Source organism: Quercus robur, chromosome 12, assembly GCF_932294415.1.
Source record: "Quercus robur chromosome 12, dhQueRobu3.1, whole genome shotgun sequence".
NCBI classification, from domain to species: Eukaryota; Viridiplantae; Streptophyta; class Magnoliopsida; order Fagales; family Fagaceae; genus Quercus; species Quercus robur.
In genome coordinates this window covers 19570729-19587326 of record NC_065545.1, presented here as the reverse complement: position 1 = coordinate 19587326, position 16598 = coordinate 19570729, and the positions used below count along the sequence as shown (strand labels likewise).

General features: G+C 35.5%; 2 protein-coding genes across 2 annotated transcripts; one reads left to right on the top strand and one right to left on the bottom strand.

The window, feature by feature from the left end:
* The first annotated feature begins 1546 nt into the window (after positions 1-1546).
* On the top strand, positions 1547-6197 carry LOC126708245 (endo-1,3;1,4-beta-D-glucanase-like). Its single transcript, XM_050408047.1, has 7 exons — positions 1547-1775; positions 2922-2943; positions 4590-4713; positions 5005-5095; positions 5240-5329; positions 5736-5833; positions 6041-6197. Exons 1-7 carry the CDS (start codon positions 1547-1549, stop codon positions 6188-6190), a joined length of 804 nt encoding a protein of 267 aa, XP_050264004.1. The 3' UTR covers positions 6191-6197.
* A 1385-nt stretch (positions 6198-7582) lies between these two features.
* LOC126710143 (sm-like protein LSM2) lies at positions 7583-11208 on the bottom strand. The gene is made up of 3 exons (XM_050410525.1): positions 11042-11208; positions 10519-10677; positions 7583-7993 (listed from the first exon to the last, which is right to left on the bottom strand). Exons 1-3 carry the CDS (start codon positions 11042-11044, stop codon positions 7874-7876), a joined length of 282 nt encoding a protein of 93 aa, XP_050266482.1. The 5' UTR covers positions 11045-11208; the 3' UTR covers positions 7583-7873.
* Between the last annotated feature and the right edge of the window lie 5390 nt (positions 11209-16598).

The window sequence follows — 16598 nt, the reverse complement described above, 5'->3', positions numbered from 1 at the left end:
TCTTATATATAGATCTTGAAATTGATTACAAGTACAGTTCTTATTACTATAGTAATTCTCTCTTAATTCTCCAATCCCCCTTCTATGGAGGGTCTTTTACATTATATATCTCCCTTTAGATGATATTGGCCCTTCATTTGTTGATCATCCAGGCCACTACTTGAGTGTTTGTCTCATCAGACACCCTCTCAGGCCCTCTGTGAGTTGGGGCAGCCTAGGCAGCACAGTTCAGGGGTTTTCTCCACATAAATGTAGCCAGAGAGTTAGTTGCAGAGCATTTAATGCGGTGGTAGCAGCTTTCTCTTAGATATTTCATAACCTCTCTCTGTCATGTTCCTTCTTGATACTTATCCTCAACAGTGGAATTGTCCAGAACGTTTCTTTTAATGGTAGACCACACCTTCTGACCTCGACTTCGCTCAACCGATGAAGCATCCCTCCTCGAATCACTCTTTTAGACCCTCATGACCATATCTCACCTTTTCATTCATTAACATGGACTCCTCTAACAGTGTTTTCCTGTCCTCGGACTACTTAATATCCTCGAATTGGGCCCCCGACCCAATATATACATAGATATGCATTACTGGGCCTACCACTCCTACAAGTATCATAGATTTTCTTTTTCTTTTTTTAGAATTGGAAAAAACATAATTTTACTGACGAAAAATGTGGGCATTTTTATTTAAATGATCCAAATAAATTATTTAAATAAAGAAAAGGATTTAAAATGTGTTTGGATACCGCTTATTTTGCTGAAACTGAAAAATTATTGCTGAAAGTACTATAGATAAAGGTAAAAGTTAGCTGAAATAGTACAGTGGGCTCATAAATAGTGCCAAAAAATGCAGTTGGACTCATAAATAGTAGCAAAAATAAGCTGAATAGAGAAATAATTTTAGTTTTTCATCCGCATCCAAACGCACACTTAACCACGTTTTTTTTGGATCTATTGTCTCTGTCCTATTTTACAATAAAGTAAAATCAATGTGTAAATATTGTTGGTGCTGAAATCTTGGCATTAAGTTACAATTTAAATTTACAAAATATACATTGTGTAACAAATCTTTTTTTTTTTTTTTTTTTTTTAATCTTCTGGTTGAAAGGGAACTTAAATTATATTAAACAGATAAGTAGTACAAAGTCTAGGTAAGAAATACCCCAAACCTCAGTCAATAATTGGTACAAAATATAGAAATTAAATGAGGATATATACATTTGGTACAAAATATAGAAATTGAGGATATATACAAAAACAAAACAAAACTATCACCAGAAGAAAATCAATCCTCAGCCAAAATGTGCGTAACACATCTGTGTGAACTAAACATAGCCCAAAATCAAATTCAAAGAACCAAAAATGCTGGCGTTGACTGCAATAGGAAGCATAATAATATTTCCAACGATGCCGATTCAAGCATTCCATAACAGGCTGACCATGATTAGCAACCATGCATTATCCAGTTCACGTACCATAAAAAGATAAAACCTTTTTAATCTGACACATGCAGTTACAAAAGCCATTGTGCCATTGTCAGTTTCATTCATGGCTAAGGTAGCTCCAGTTTCTGTGCTCGGGCTAGCCTTTTTTGTCACTCTTTCCAGCTTTGTATTTCTTTCTCTTGGGCAAGAAAAACTAGGCCGTCATTGCTCGGAGAACCCGCCAACTCTTAACCCAAACTATGGATTTGGATTTGTGAAAGACATTGGAGGCCTCAAAGCCTATGTTAGCGGTCATTCAAAGCGGGGAATCCTACTCGTTTCTGATATTTTTGGTAATAACTAATAACTAATGACATACTCTTTACTATATTTATCTTCCAGTATGTTATGGTGTTGGTGTTTTAGGTTCATAGCTGTTTTCTGATCTGAGTTTGTATCTGGGACTGGATTGTAGTATTGGTTATTGAATCATATTAATGGGTGTTCTTAGGGCAGTTGTTAATAAACTATATTAGAAAACTTTTGATGCCACATTCATGGGAATATAAAAAGCTATTGAAAATTTTTTTTTTTTTTCATAAAATATTTCTAAAAATAATTTTTAAATTAATACATTTAGAGCATCTATTAACATTTTCCTTGATTATTTTAGTTTCGTATTTCAACATTTTTCAGATTTGGGTATTTGTCAACTTCGGGTTTTGAGGTATTCCATGTTTGGAACTTATTCATTCTTTTAACAAATAAGAAAATTTTCCTTTTTCTAAAATTTGAAAAAAAATTATTGAAATTTGAAATGTTATATTTTCTAGGAAGAAAAATTTGTCCTTATCAAGTTATTAGTCCTTATCTAAGAAGCAAGTACAAATACGAGTATAACACACACAAAAAAGAGAGTAAAAAATAAGAATAAATACGACACCTCAAGTGAAGTATTCTAGCTTCCTAGAATATTTTTTAGTAATCTACGTCCTCTCAAATTTAAATTCTCAAATTTAAATTCCCTTAATTACCGGCTAAATTTAAATTGAATCAAAATAAAGATGCTTGATGCTAATGTCCTACGTACTAGACTTTAAGATTTAAGGATTTTTTTTTTCCCTTTACAACAGGTGGGAGAAGAGAATTCCAACTTAGGTTCTATATTCATGGATAGAGCCATGACAAAAGTCACTAAAAAGTAAAAACACAAAGCTCTTGACAATTTTAAGAAAAGTGTGGTTGTGATTTTTGATCACCTATATAATATCTATTGATTAACCATCATGAAAATTGTGATTAGTAATTTTTAGAACATATCTTGTGTTAGATATAATTTTCTTCTCTCTCTCTCTCTCTCTCTCTCAGGGGAGGGATAATTTTGACATAAATTGTATCATGATTGAGTACCCAAATTTATTTCATCATCTTGTTTTTGGTTTTGTTTATATTTCTTTTGGTATTATTTTTCTCCTAACACAATTTTTCCCTTTTTACAGGATATGAGGCACCACATTTGAGGTGTTTCCACTTCTCAACTTTACCTCTAATGTGATTTTTAAAGAACTTCGTAGATATAACATAAAATGAAACCTTTCTTTTTATTATAGAAGAACATGAGTATGCAGTCCTGGATCCCCTATAATAACCATTCTGTAATTAGATAAAATGGGTACTATTTGTTTGCCTAATTTGACAAAAAAATGAAAGCAATATTTTTTAACAATTTGATTAATAACAGGTTTTCTTCTTTATGATTGGTTAACATATTTAAATATGGAAAAAAAAAAAAAAAAAAAGAGTAGACAATCTAGAAATAATGTGGACCTATATATACTTTTTGGTGTATTTTAATAATAATAATAATAATTGTATTAATTTTGTTGTTACAAATTATGGAATATTACTTTTTCAAAAAAAAAAATTATGAAATATTATACTGTATTTCTCCCCTAGACCCCTAAACAATTTGTGCATGAGAAAGTACTAATTCAGCTACAATGTCATTATATTGTGAATTGTGATTGTAACCCATGTGTATTTTATGTCTATATAAAAGTGTTTCACAACAAATATTGTATATTTTATCCCTTATCATTTTAATCACTCAAATGAATAACCATTCATAGTATAGAGGATTTATATAGATAAGATAGATATCAATAGTGGTAAGACACATTTATATAGACCTAAAATACAAATGATCATGTTATAATCACAAAATAATAACAAATAAATTAGAAAGATAATGGGGGTTAATGGGATATAAATATTTTTGTAACAACTCTTTGAGTAAATGTGATATAACATTTTCCGTTGTAAATTTTGTATAAAAAAAAAATCAATTTATTATTTTTATTAAATAAATATTGTCTATATTCTTCTCTTTATATTCCAAATAAATATTTTCCTTTAGTTTGGAAATTTTCCTAGATTCATTTGGTGCATCAAGTAATATAGTTACAAAAAATAATATGTCAATGAAAGAATTTTGTAAGCCAGCAACTGAAACCCCATTAAAAAGTAAGTAAGAAAATATCTATTTTCTCAAATAGATCATAAGTGACATTTTTTTTTTTTTTTTTGAGAAGAAAGACCTCGAATTTCATTAATGGAGACTGTTAAAATCAGCCAGTAAAACAGTAGTGATATCTAGTGGTACATTTTCCATCTAGACATGGAATTGAGGTGTGGAAATTGGACATGTGAATGTGATACTAAGCTTCAACATTTGACTCTCTTCATATTAAGAAATAAACTAACCTTTGAAATAATGTGTTAGTTTTATTCCGCATAGGGTGCTGGCAGTGGCACCTCAGCTTTCCATGATTTCAATATTTTAATGGTAGAAGAGAGAAAATTTGAATTGTGCTGTTATTACACAGCACACGACAATTTTTGTTTCGTGAAGAACATGCTCCAAACCCCAGTACTTTACACTGCTTGATTACGTTATTTATTGTGATAAATTCTCTATTGCTGTTGTTGTGTGTGCCTATATATTCATTACTCTCTAAGAATCATCTTAAGCCTAAATTATAGAAACAATAAGGAATAACATATTATCTTCTCTTGAATAGGTATTGTACATAGATTCCACATACATATAATTGTCTACGTTTTGCTTCAAGTCTAATGCCGAGTTCTTTTTGATTGTCACTTTAAAGGGATATTGCTGATAGGGTTGCCCTAGCTGGATTCTACGCAGTGGTTCCCGACTTCTTCTATGGAGATCCCTATGTACAGAACTCTTCCAGGACAATAGAAGAGTGGTCAAAAAATCATGGAACAGTTTGTGCCTAACTCTTCTCAAATAAAGTTGAACATAATATATTCATCTGTCTTATCATGAATTTCTTATAAATAAATTTTTTTTTTAATTCTGTTTTTTCATGAATTTCAGTTTAAACATATTCTCAAAAAAAAAAAAAAAAAAAAAAAAAAAAGTTTAAACAGTTATTGTATCCAGTAAATAATATTTCTTTGCCATTTTCTTACTTACAAATCATGACTGTATGCAATATTTGCTTTCAAATCATACTAGCTTTATGCTATCATATTCCTCCTAACTGTCTGATTTAGGACAAAGGGTTTAAAGATGCTAAAAAAGTAACTGCAGCTCTGAGAAAAGAAGGCATACATGCAGTTGGGGCAGCAGGGTTTTGTTGGGGAGGTTAGATATCCATTCATCTTTTCTTAATAGTATTTTTGATCTTCTAATTCTTTTTTGGCTTGGCTTATTGAGTTAGCTTATTGATAAGGGAAGCTTTCTAAAGTACTTCAGCTGAAATCTTAGTTTCTTGAATTCTTTTGTCAGGCAAGGTGGTTGCACAACTAGCAAGCACTAATTTCACTAAAGCTACAGTGTTGTTACACCCTTCACGGGTCACTCTGGATGATATTAAGGGTATGACTGTTAATACAAATCTAAAGATTATGCAGGTGCAAACCCAGGAATATTACGATCTTACATGATATGCTACTAGAAAATAAGGATTATCCCCGTACATGTTTATACTAAATATCAACAGAGGGACTCCCAAGTCTCCAATATAATAGAAAGTATAATTGCTCTACTTTTAGTTGTCTAATATGTAAATATTTAGCCTTGTATAAGTATACACAAAAGACACATAGAGGTGAAAAGTTGCCTGTTTTTTGGGCCTAATTCGTCTGATACAAAATAGTGGTAGGAGAATTGCTTCAATCTCAAGTGAAAGATTTTCAATTGGACTTGCCTATTTATTTTATACACATTTATTGACACAATTGCTTGTATAACTCACAAATAATGAAGAATTCTTCTTTTTCAGCTGTCAAGGTTCCAATTTCCATATTGGCTGCTGAGTTAGACAATGGCACTCCACCTGAACTCCTCAAACAGTTTGAGGAGGCTCTAACAGAAAATAAGGTAAGGATCTTCAAATTTCAGATAATCTATGTTCATGCTGCTTGACTACTAGCCTTGGATGTGAGTCATGTGACACCTTGTTTTCGAGATAAATATAAATGACATCTAAACAGCAATCTTCTTGCAAGCGGTTTGCATCATGAGATATTCAATTAGGTTGGTTCCAAAAAATTCTCTCAATCTCCAATTAATGCCTCCATTCTGCAGATTGAGAACCGCATCAAGATATTTCCTAAGGTTCAGCATGGATGGACAGTCAGGTACAATGATAGTGATTCAACAGCTGTGAAGGCTGCCATTGAAGCCCATATAGACATGTTTATTTGGTTAAGCAAGTATCTCAGATGGCATTTCTAGCTGTGGAGTGCTCGAATCCTATCTGTACCCCAAAATTTATTAAAATAAACTGTTTGAACCCAAAAACTTATTTTTGGGGCCACGATAAATCCTAATAACAAGCTGTTTGCATGTTTCAAGAAATTATTATAATATAATTGAGTCTCTTTAATTTTGTGTAAGCAATATTTCTGAATTGAAGGTATACGGCATCAAAACATGCTTTCTTTACCACATATTAAAAAAGTTCCCAAACCCTATCTCCATATTTGATTGTATCCCCCAAATTACGTGCCATTGAGGACATAGACGGTGTAATTTGACTTGCACCAGCAGAATCAATCAATTCTCCTATTATATTCCCTAAATTTTGAGCAATTGTGGTAACTCCACGCTTAAAGAATTGATGTGTCGCAAAAATAAAATCTTCTTCTCATTTAGTGAAGATTGGAATTTGCTCACCTATATTCCAAAAACTAAACCTAAACCTGTAAGGCTGTAAATTCGGAGTCCTTTTTTGCCTTTCAAATGAAACAATTACATGGAAAAAGTTCAAACCCCAAGTCTAGTATGGTTTTGTCATAAGAAAAAAATCCAGTATAAATTAATAGAAAGGCAATGTGCTGAGTATAAATATATTTAGAATATTAATTAAACTGTTCAATAGAGTTCACATCTATATTCCTACCTCCCGTTGAACATCTACCAACGAAGAGAAAATTTGTCCTCTCTGTAGTCTTTACATACACACAAATCTAACTAAAATAGTCAAATTCTCTTGGAATCATAATGCAATGTCGGAATAATAAGAAAATTCTCTCTCTCTCCGGGAGATGCTATACTTTTCTCAAAGACTATAAATAACTAATGTAATCTACCAAAGATAAAACAATATTTTACAAGGTTGATGAAGCATAGAAATTCATTATAACTATTAGGCCGAACCAACCAAGAGAGAGAACTCAATGCAAATAGCAAACAAACCTAAAACGGATATAAAAGATAGAATCTAAGAACGACGAAGAAGAGGAGAGTGCGGTTTTGGGAAGCAGCAACCAGCACTGATTTATTTATTTATTTATTTATTAAAGCTATTACACATATTAAGAAATAACTATTATGACCATACGGGTCTTTAAATAAAAAATAACCACCAAATAAAAAAATAACTATTCTTTTGAAGTGGATGTTCCATTTAGAGTTTATTCTTGCATATCAAAAGTGCCATTAGTAAAATAATTATGCAGCAATTCAATGCCCACATAAGGTTGAGACACCCCACATAATTAGTTGGGAACCGAGGTTCATTGCTTGCATTATGCTCTCCTCATGACGGCAGTGGCCTTGAGCCTAGTTTAACACAAGCGAATAATGCAGTAAGATGTTTTTGACTCAAAAAGGTAGTCATGAATATCAATGAACTGCCATGTTTCTGTTAAACATTACATGTAAGATGTAATATTAGCAACCTGCTCATACAGACAAATCATATTAGTATATATGTTCACTCAAAAAAGTATAATCTAGGATTGAGGAACATATAGATCTATTCCAAGGCACATGTAAGAAGTTAACATAGCAACTTGCTTAAGAGGAGAAAAAGAAAAGCTTAAGTCATATCACAATGCATAATTTGCTTCAACAAATAGTTTCATCCATGAGTATCTTGAATCAAGAGTTCATGGGATACAACAACATCAACATTCAGCCACCCCGAGCTTCTCTTCTTGTTGCATCATGAAGCAGTTCAATGTCAACTCCCTCTGGAGGTAGTTGAACGTATCTCACCACTGACCCCCGGATGAAACAGTTTCTCACTGAAAGCTGCCATTTTTGCAGAAACATTAAGAAGAAGGGGAAAATGCAACAAAAACTAAAGTCATTTTGGGAGTTGATATATTAACAGAACCCAAAAATTCTCATTCACGTAAATGAGCATTTTGTAGCACAATAAAACTAGTCATGTCAGAAATGCATAATATACAATTTGAGAAAATTAATCATATACAGCAAACACAACACAAGACCCCCGCACAACCCACCCAGTCTCCCCCCTCTTTCCTTAATTATTTCCTCCCTGAGAGAGTAGGAAACCCCCAAAGTTAACCTTGATGATATATAAACCAGAATTGAGACTCATGAAACCATGATGAAAATGGAGTAGAAAATCATTTGGTCAAACCAATTTTTTTCAAAATTTTTCTTTTTATTTTTTATTTTTTATTATTAATATTTTTCATTGATCAGTAAGTTACACTGGTGAGTCTTGAACCCACTACCTCACCCTTCAACCCAATCTTAAGGGAGAGCTAGAGCCCATTATAAGCAAAATTAATAGCAGGTCTATAAGTATCTTCCAGCTGTAGGATCCAAAAGAGATACCTGATTCATTAATGATTCCAATTGTCTTCCAAAGAAATTCCATCTAAATGAATTAAGTGTCTATATAAATTTTTTGGATAAGTAATAATACTTCATTGAAAAAAAAAATTGAAAAAGACCCCCAAGTAAGCAGACTGTACCAAGGATATAAAAAATGGTCAACCAGGTGTCTACATGATATAATCTTCATATAAGATAATGACTTAAAAATAAATAAATAACTCTATATAAGATAATGTGAATCATTCTCTACCGTATTTTGCATTGTTAAGAAGTTCCAGATCAATTGTAATGCAGCATGTGAACTCTGAAGTCACAATTATCGGTTCTAATAGAAATTACACACTTATGGTCATTGGTCTTAAAAACTTCAGGACTAAAAATAAATAAACCTTTGAATGACATCAGACTGCTATATGGTTGCCTGGACATTGAATTAGATGATTTTTCCAATATTCCAAATAACCACTCAGATGAGAGAACAGGTAGGCAGAATATTAATTCCTTATATCAAGACCCCCAAACCTTGATAGTCGTGCGGACAGAGATAGAACAGAGTTAGAATATTAAAACATGGACCAATAAATTTAAATAGACACACTTTTTTGTAAAAATAATTGGCGCTTATACAAGGCTGTTTGCGTAGTATAGAAAGAATGCTATGATGACAAGACAAGACATTATAGTACTTTGAATTTTAGGGCCTAAAACAAGCAGAGAATAAGGAACTCAGCACTCACTTTAAGGTATGAGAAAGGGCTTCAAGACTAAAAAGAAATCATATAAGCTGTTTTCAATGATTCTACACAATCAGAGGGTAACAATGTTAAGGCTACCTCCTCCCAACTTATGGTCCCATCACCATCTTATCAATTAAAACATAAACCTTACATCATAGTTCTAAATAATCTAGAGCGTAATAATTTTCAAAACGTATTTGGCAGGGGAACTGGGATAAACTCAGAATCTCATAAAAACATCCATATATTCCCAAATCATCCAATCAAAATGTAACTTCAAATCATGAAAAATCATATCTCATGGATATCCCAATATGATTAGTTAAAAACAACACTAATCATTTACAAGAACAAATAAATGATAGAAAGCCAAAAGTCAAATGCTCATGTACATATCTTCTTTAGGAGTTGCCACTTGCTAAACACTAAAGTGCTAATGAGAAGTTTTTAAAATGCCTATAAAAGTTATTAGCAATGGAGGCATTTCATCATGTTCCCTAAGCTACAAAATTATGCAATCAACATCCTAATTCAAGATTAATTTGCAATGCCCACCCCACTAACCAAATCAGTGCAATTAGCAGGTAGCTATCCACCCTAAACTATAGGACAACCGTAAAATGTATCCTAAACTATAGGACAACTGCAAAATGTAACCTAAAGCTAAAATACAAAAAATTACAATCAACACCCCAATTGAAGATTAATTTCCCCACCAATCTATTAGTTTAGATACTAATAGGGACATCGAGTGGACACTGCAAATTCATTTCAAATTAGGACATTGCTCGCAAGTTTAGGTTCACATTGCAAACGCCCTTACTGTGGATGTATGTGATTAGCCCAAATTATTATTTGTGACTTTATTTATCAATGTATACAACAACTGATTCCATAGAGCATTATATTGATTGTAGAATGACTAGAGAAGATCCTATCCCCCATCAATTCATTATGAACCCAATCTTCTTCCTTTTTTGCTAAGCAACGCAATCTTCTTCCTTGTTAAAGATTATATGGAGCTCCAAATTACAATGACAACATATGTCTACCTGTTATCTAATCAAAAACCCATTAAACATTTACAGTGCAAACAGGCAAAGATTTTCACACTACAATAACTACAAATTAAATTAATTTATAAGAATTTATAAACCCTAACCCTAAAATTTGAATAAGTACTAAAATAGACAATTGAAACTGAGAATTGATAAGAATGATTAGTACCATGTGGGGATACTTGTCCTGGTCAACAACCCTAGTGTTCTCAAGCTTGATATTGAGGTATTGATCAACTGAGTGCAAAGTCCCTCTGATTGCAAGGTCATTCTTCAACTCCACGGTTACTTCTCTGCCCACCAAGTCCTTGAAATACGAGAAGAACAACTGCAGCCATAAAAGTTAAACGAAAAACACAAAGACCCAGATATCAGAAACTAATGGAAACAGAGATTACTTTTAGAAAGTTAGAGACTTTGAAGAAATTTTTTTAACCAAAAATATACACTTTACAAATAAGAGAAAGAAAACCCATAAAAGAAAAAAGACCCAGATGTCAGAAACAAACGAAAACGGAGATTCCTGAAAAACCCATCAAGGATTTGGAGAAAAAATCACAAAGAACATAAAGATAAAGTGAAAAGTTTGCGGGAGAAACAACAAAAAACGATTTTTGCTGGAAAAGCTAAGAGAGAAAGAGAAATCAAAACGAAACACTAACAAAGACAAAGATTAAGCAAAAAAGATTTACCATATTTTCTACGCCGAGAGAGAGAGAGAGTGTGTGTGTTTGGTTTTTGTATATGTAGTGCCTAAGAAGAAGTTTTGGAGTCGAGGTATCGAGCTAGGGACAGAATACAGAGTGAAGGGCAAATAGGGAAAGGAAAGTGGAGAAATAGCTCTGTTTACTGTCTTACTCCTACAGATATGTCATGCACTCATGCTGAATACCCAGCCCAGCCCACTTAGTATTTTTTTTTTTTGGGCTGGAGCCCACTTTATATTTTAACTGTGCCATAAGCAGGGGATGGCCATTCGTGTTCATGAGTCGAGTTTTTATCTTGTTGAGTTATGAGTATTCAACAATATGAGTTGATTCGAACCCGACCTGTTTATTAAACGTGTTAGGAATTCTCAACCCGAACACGACTTGTTTATTAAATAGGTCAACCCAAACCAACACGTTTAATTAACAAGTCATGTAAAGGTTAATACAAATGACTTGTTTTATAATCTATTTAATTAATAGGTCATACCTAACCTATATAATTTTTATCAATTCCCATGTATATAAAATAAAAATACAATTACAACTATAAATATAACAATAAACATATAAAAACAACCATAAATTAAGTAATAATATCAAAATAACTAATAACTTTATAAGCTAAATAGGTCAAATGGGTTAGACAGGTTCACATGTTGAATTCGAACACGACCCATTTATTAAACGGGTTAGCTGTGTCAACTCGAATATAACCCAAACCCGTTTAGCCTCAACCTATAACCTATTTATAAACAGGTTAGTAGTGTTGGATTCACAAGTCGTGTTAGATTTTGCCACCCCTAGCTATAATTACTATAGATTTTAGCTTGCATTAAATATTTCCCTAATTTAAAAAGTAAATTATTAAAAAAATGACAAATAGTGTTATTCAGTCCACTTCGGTCCTATTCGATCCATTCGGTCTATTTGGTCCTATTCAGTCTGATTTGGTCCTATTCGGTCTAATTCGCTCCACTTCGGTTCTATTCGGTCTTATTCAGTCCACTTCAGTCTTACTCGGTCTTATTTGGTCCATTTCGGTCCTGTTCAGTCCACTTCATTCCTATTCTATCCATTCGGTCTACTTTAATTCTATTCGGTCTTATTAGGTCCACGGGGTCTATTCGATCCTATTAAGTCCATTCGTTCCTATTCAATCCATACGATCCTACTCGGTTTTATTCTGTTATTCGATCCATTGGAGTTCTATTTGGTCCTATTTAGTCCACTGAGGTCCTACTCGGTTCATTCAATCTTATTCGGTCCTATTATGTCTATTTGGTCCTATTCAGTCTACCAGGTCCCATTTGGTCCTATGAGATCTTATTCTGTCCACTAATTCCTATTCAGTCCATTTTGGTGCAATTACATAATGGAAAAAGACAAGTTTAGGTTAAGAGTACATGTTCTAAATCCAAATTTATTAAAAAATGTATATATGATTTCAAACTCGTAATATCTAAAATTTAAAGCATATAACATTTATTGTCATTACGCTCCTATTAAGCTATATAAGTGTACGGTTCACTTCGATCTGGTTAAATTTAAGTAAAAGTCTTTCTAAACATAAAGACTGAATATACAAAATGTAATTGCTTGTGCAATTACTCGTTTTAACATCATTAATGTGGGGCCCAAAGTTTGAGGTCCCAGCCCACTTTACATTTAGGGCCCAAAGCCCAGGCCAAGGAGCCCTATTGTCGAGGACGATCTCACGCTCAACACCTCACAAAACGCCTGAAGAAAAGGACAAACTCCGTACAGGGGTAGGACAAGGAAAAGGATGCCGACACCGCAGTATGGAGCCCTACATCTGACAGGCCCATACTTCAGACCATGCTATTTAACCTTTCCCAACCACTCAGATGTACGGATTGATGGGACAAGTCCATACCTCAAAAGCGAAACTGACACGTGGACACAAAAGGGGAAGGAAATACGAGTATAAAAGGAAACGAAAGCCAAGAGGGGGGGGGGGGGCAGATCCTACAAAAAGGAAGAATGGGAAGAATGTGATGCTCCTCGAACTAAGTCCGAGGACTCAAACCCTTCAAGCTACATCGATGTAAGGCTTAGCTATTCAGGCCAAACCTACCTTTGTATGAGCTTCCATAAAATCAGGACCAGACCGTTGCCCGGCAACCAAGGGCAAGCCTTTCAAACCCACTCTCTACAAATTATATTGTTCGGGCCCATTACATACGAACCCAATGTCATTCTTGGGTCGTTAAAAATCGTGTCCCTACAATTGGCGCCGTCTGTGGGAAGGCTTGCGCATTGGCACAGGTAGCGGTGGAGTCAAGCCTCTATCAAGCGGAGGTCTGCGAAGGTTCCTCCATTTCCAGCGACATGCAGTTGTTGCTCCGACATAAACTTCCGCTAGGGGCTACGCCTCGCAGCGCCGATGGCACGAGCAGCTCTAGGGGCTTCCAGCCTCAAGCTAACTCTCCCCACCTTGGTCGAGGGGCTAACCTTCGAAAAATAAATAAATAAATACAAAGAAAAACTACAAGTTTTGGACAGAACCAATGCCTTGTATGGTCCTCGAACTCAAGCCTATGGGGAAACCAACTACTTCAAAGAAAAAATACAAGTTTTGGACAGAACCAAGGCCTTGTATGGTCCTCGAACTCAAGCCTATGGGGAAACCAACTACTTCAAAGAAAAAATACAAGTTTTGGACAAAACCAAGGCCTTGTATGGTCCTCGGACTCAAGCCTATGGGGAAACCAACTATTTCAAAGAAAAAATACAAGTTTTGGACAGAACCAAGGCCTTGTATGGTCCTCGGACTCAAGCCTAGGGGGAAACCAACTACTTCAAAGAAAAAATACAAGTTTTGGACAGAACCAAGGCCTTGTATGGTCCTCGGACTCAAGCCTATGGGGAAACCAACTATTACAAAGAAAAAATACAAGTTTTGGACAGAACCAAGGCCTTGCATGGTCCTCGGACTCAAGCCTATGGGGAAACCAACTACTAAAATAAAAAAATATATAAATAATACAAGTTTTGGGCACAACCCGGTACAATCGAACCTCGGTCCTCGGATCAGAGGCCAGGAATTATTGAAAACACGGCCAAAGTTCCACACTACTCGGCAGCCCTCTCGGATGGATTATTTTGGGTTCCTCATTCTCAGGCACCTACTTCACGCGCGTTACGGTACACTCAACTGTTATCTTGGTTAGTCTCATAAGTTTAATTTGCTATTGATTGGTGTTATTATATTTGATAGTTTCAATAGGTTCAAATTGGTAGGTTTTTGTCACAAGGTTTCCTGTCCTATGTATCATTAAAGGAAAATACACATATAGCATACCCATTCACAAAGTAATTGCCGCAGAAAAGAAAAGTATTTAGAGGGAAACAAATTCACCTTTTATTAGCACAAAGAAACAGTACAACGTACAATGAAAAAGCTTGAATAAGCTTATACTAAAAGCTAACTACATAAGCGGAAAGAAAAGATACAAGAGAGTGAAGAAAAAGCCGAAGAAGAGGTGCAGAGAAGAGGGATGCTGCCATTCCAAAATGTTGTCTAAGGAGACCATTCCTCAATACTTTTACATGCCTATGACTCAGGCAGCAAAAGAATCCAACTTAGGGCTAGCACCGTTGAAGAAAAGGTGCAGGGAGCCCAACTTGAGGCTGGCACCGTTGAAGAAAAGGTGCAGGGAGCCGGAAGTTGATGAGCCTCCATGTTAGCCACGCCTCCGATAGAGCAGACGGTGCTGATGACGGAAAACCTTACTTCTGACGCACCAAGAATCTGATGCGACCAGTGCCTGCTTCGGATTTTGACTGAAAGAGGCAGAGATACCATCCCCACCTTATCCGAACGAAAGATCATCTTGAGTCTATGTCTCCCCTGTCCGGACCGCAACACCCTGAGTTTTGGAAGGATTCGGTGCCTCTGAAGCGGGTGAAGATCCCTCATCCCCACCCATGCCTCAAACATATTGCTCTGAGGGTGGATGGCACTGGAAATGGAGATTGTGAGTATGGCGGAAGGATTGTGATTCTGAAGGGAGCAGAAGGGTTTATATGCAAGGGGAATGACCCCCTATCCTATTTATATAGAGAGCAAACCGGAGGCATTTAATCCATGCAAGTTTCCAATAAGTGCTACAGACAAGACGGTCCTGGCACAATTTCCAACACCATCTGCAACCGCAAGGTTTGAATAACCTCGTGAAGGAAACGTATTAATGGCGCGCCTTGGACACTAAAACGTTAAGGACGCCGCACGAGAAAACCTAGAGGGATGTCTCACCATTTTGCGCGCCCCCCATGCAAACGAAGAAACCCCGACATTAAAGAAATTTTGAGTTGGGCAAGTCATGGTTTGGGCCTAACATCATCAAAACCCTCCTCCCTAACCACAAGGTAGGGAAGTAGGATTTTGAGGGGCTATTGTGGGGCCCAAAGTTTGAGGTCCCAGCCCACTTTACATTCAGGGCCCAAAGCCCAGGCCGAGGAGCCCTATTGCCGAGGACGATCTCACACTCAACACCTCACAAAACGCCTGAAGAAAAGGATAAACTCCGTACAGGGGTAGGACAAGGAAAAGGATGCCGACATCGCAGTATGGAGCCCTACATCTGACAGGCCCATACTTCAGACCATGCTATTTAACCTTTCCCAACCACTCAGATGTACGGATTGATGGGACAAGTCCATACCTCAAAAGCGAAACTGACACGTGGACACAAAAGGGGAAGGAAATACGAGTATAAAAGGAAACGAAAGCCAAGAGGGGGGGGGGGGGCAGATCCTACAAAAAGGAAGAATGAGAAGAATGTGATGCTCCTCGAACTAAGTCCGAGGACTCAAACCCTTCAAGCTACATCGATGTAAGGCTTAGCTATTCAGGCCAAACCTACCTTTGTATGAGCTTCCATAAAATCAGGACCAGACCGTTGCCCGGCGACCAAGGGCAAGCCTTTCAAACCCACTCTCTACAAATTATATTATTCGGGCCCATTACATATGAACCCAATGTCATTCTTAGGTCGTTAAAAATCGTGTCCCTACAATTAATTTTAAATAAATTGCATGAGATTGATTAACGCACCCCTTCAAAAAAGATTGATTAACGCACAAAATAGTGACTAGTTATGCATGTCTTTTTTTTTATTTCTTGCTAGATAAGTAAAATTTTATTTTGAATATAAGTAGATAATGGAGATGAGATTCAAAAAAGAGATAAGACTACCGCATAAGATTTCATTACCATTATATTATCACTTGAAACCCCATTCCATCACTGCTTATAAACCTTAGAAGGTCGTGTATGATTAATAGTATTTAAATTGCAACCAAAATGAATTCTCATAAAAGCAGAAGGGAAGGTCTCCAAAGGCATACGTAGGATTTTTTTTTTCTTTGGGACCCATGACAGGCTCTGAGGCTCCTTTAAGGACTCGTTTTCCATGAGGATAATATAAACTCAGAATGCGACCTAATTCAAAGCAAAGATACATCAGCCTATTTGGCGGCTTTGCAGGTTTTTTGGAACAGCTCTTTTTTTTCACTA

What these genes read in the sequence shown, in the direction of transcription:
- LOC126710143 (XM_050410525.1), bottom strand. An exon ending in AGGACAAGTATCCCCACATG is followed by an intron (nt 7,994 to 10,518) that starts GTACTAATCATT and finishes CAAAAATGGCAG; the next exon opens with CTTTCAGTGAGAAACTGTTT.
- LOC126708245 (XM_050408047.1), top strand. Translation starts at nt 1,547, where the DNA reads ATGGCTAAGGTAGCTCCAGTTTCTGTGCTCGGGCTAGCCTTTTTTGTC. An exon ending in GGTCAAAAAATCATGGAACA is followed by an intron (nt 4,714 to 5,004) that starts GTTTGTGCCTAA and finishes TGTCTGATTTAG; the next exon opens with GACAAAGGGTTTAAAGATGC. An exon ending in AGCAGGGTTTTGTTGGGGAG is followed by an intron (nt 5,096 to 5,239) that starts GTTAGATATCCA and finishes TTCTTTTGTCAG; the next exon opens with GCAAGGTGGTTGCACAACTA.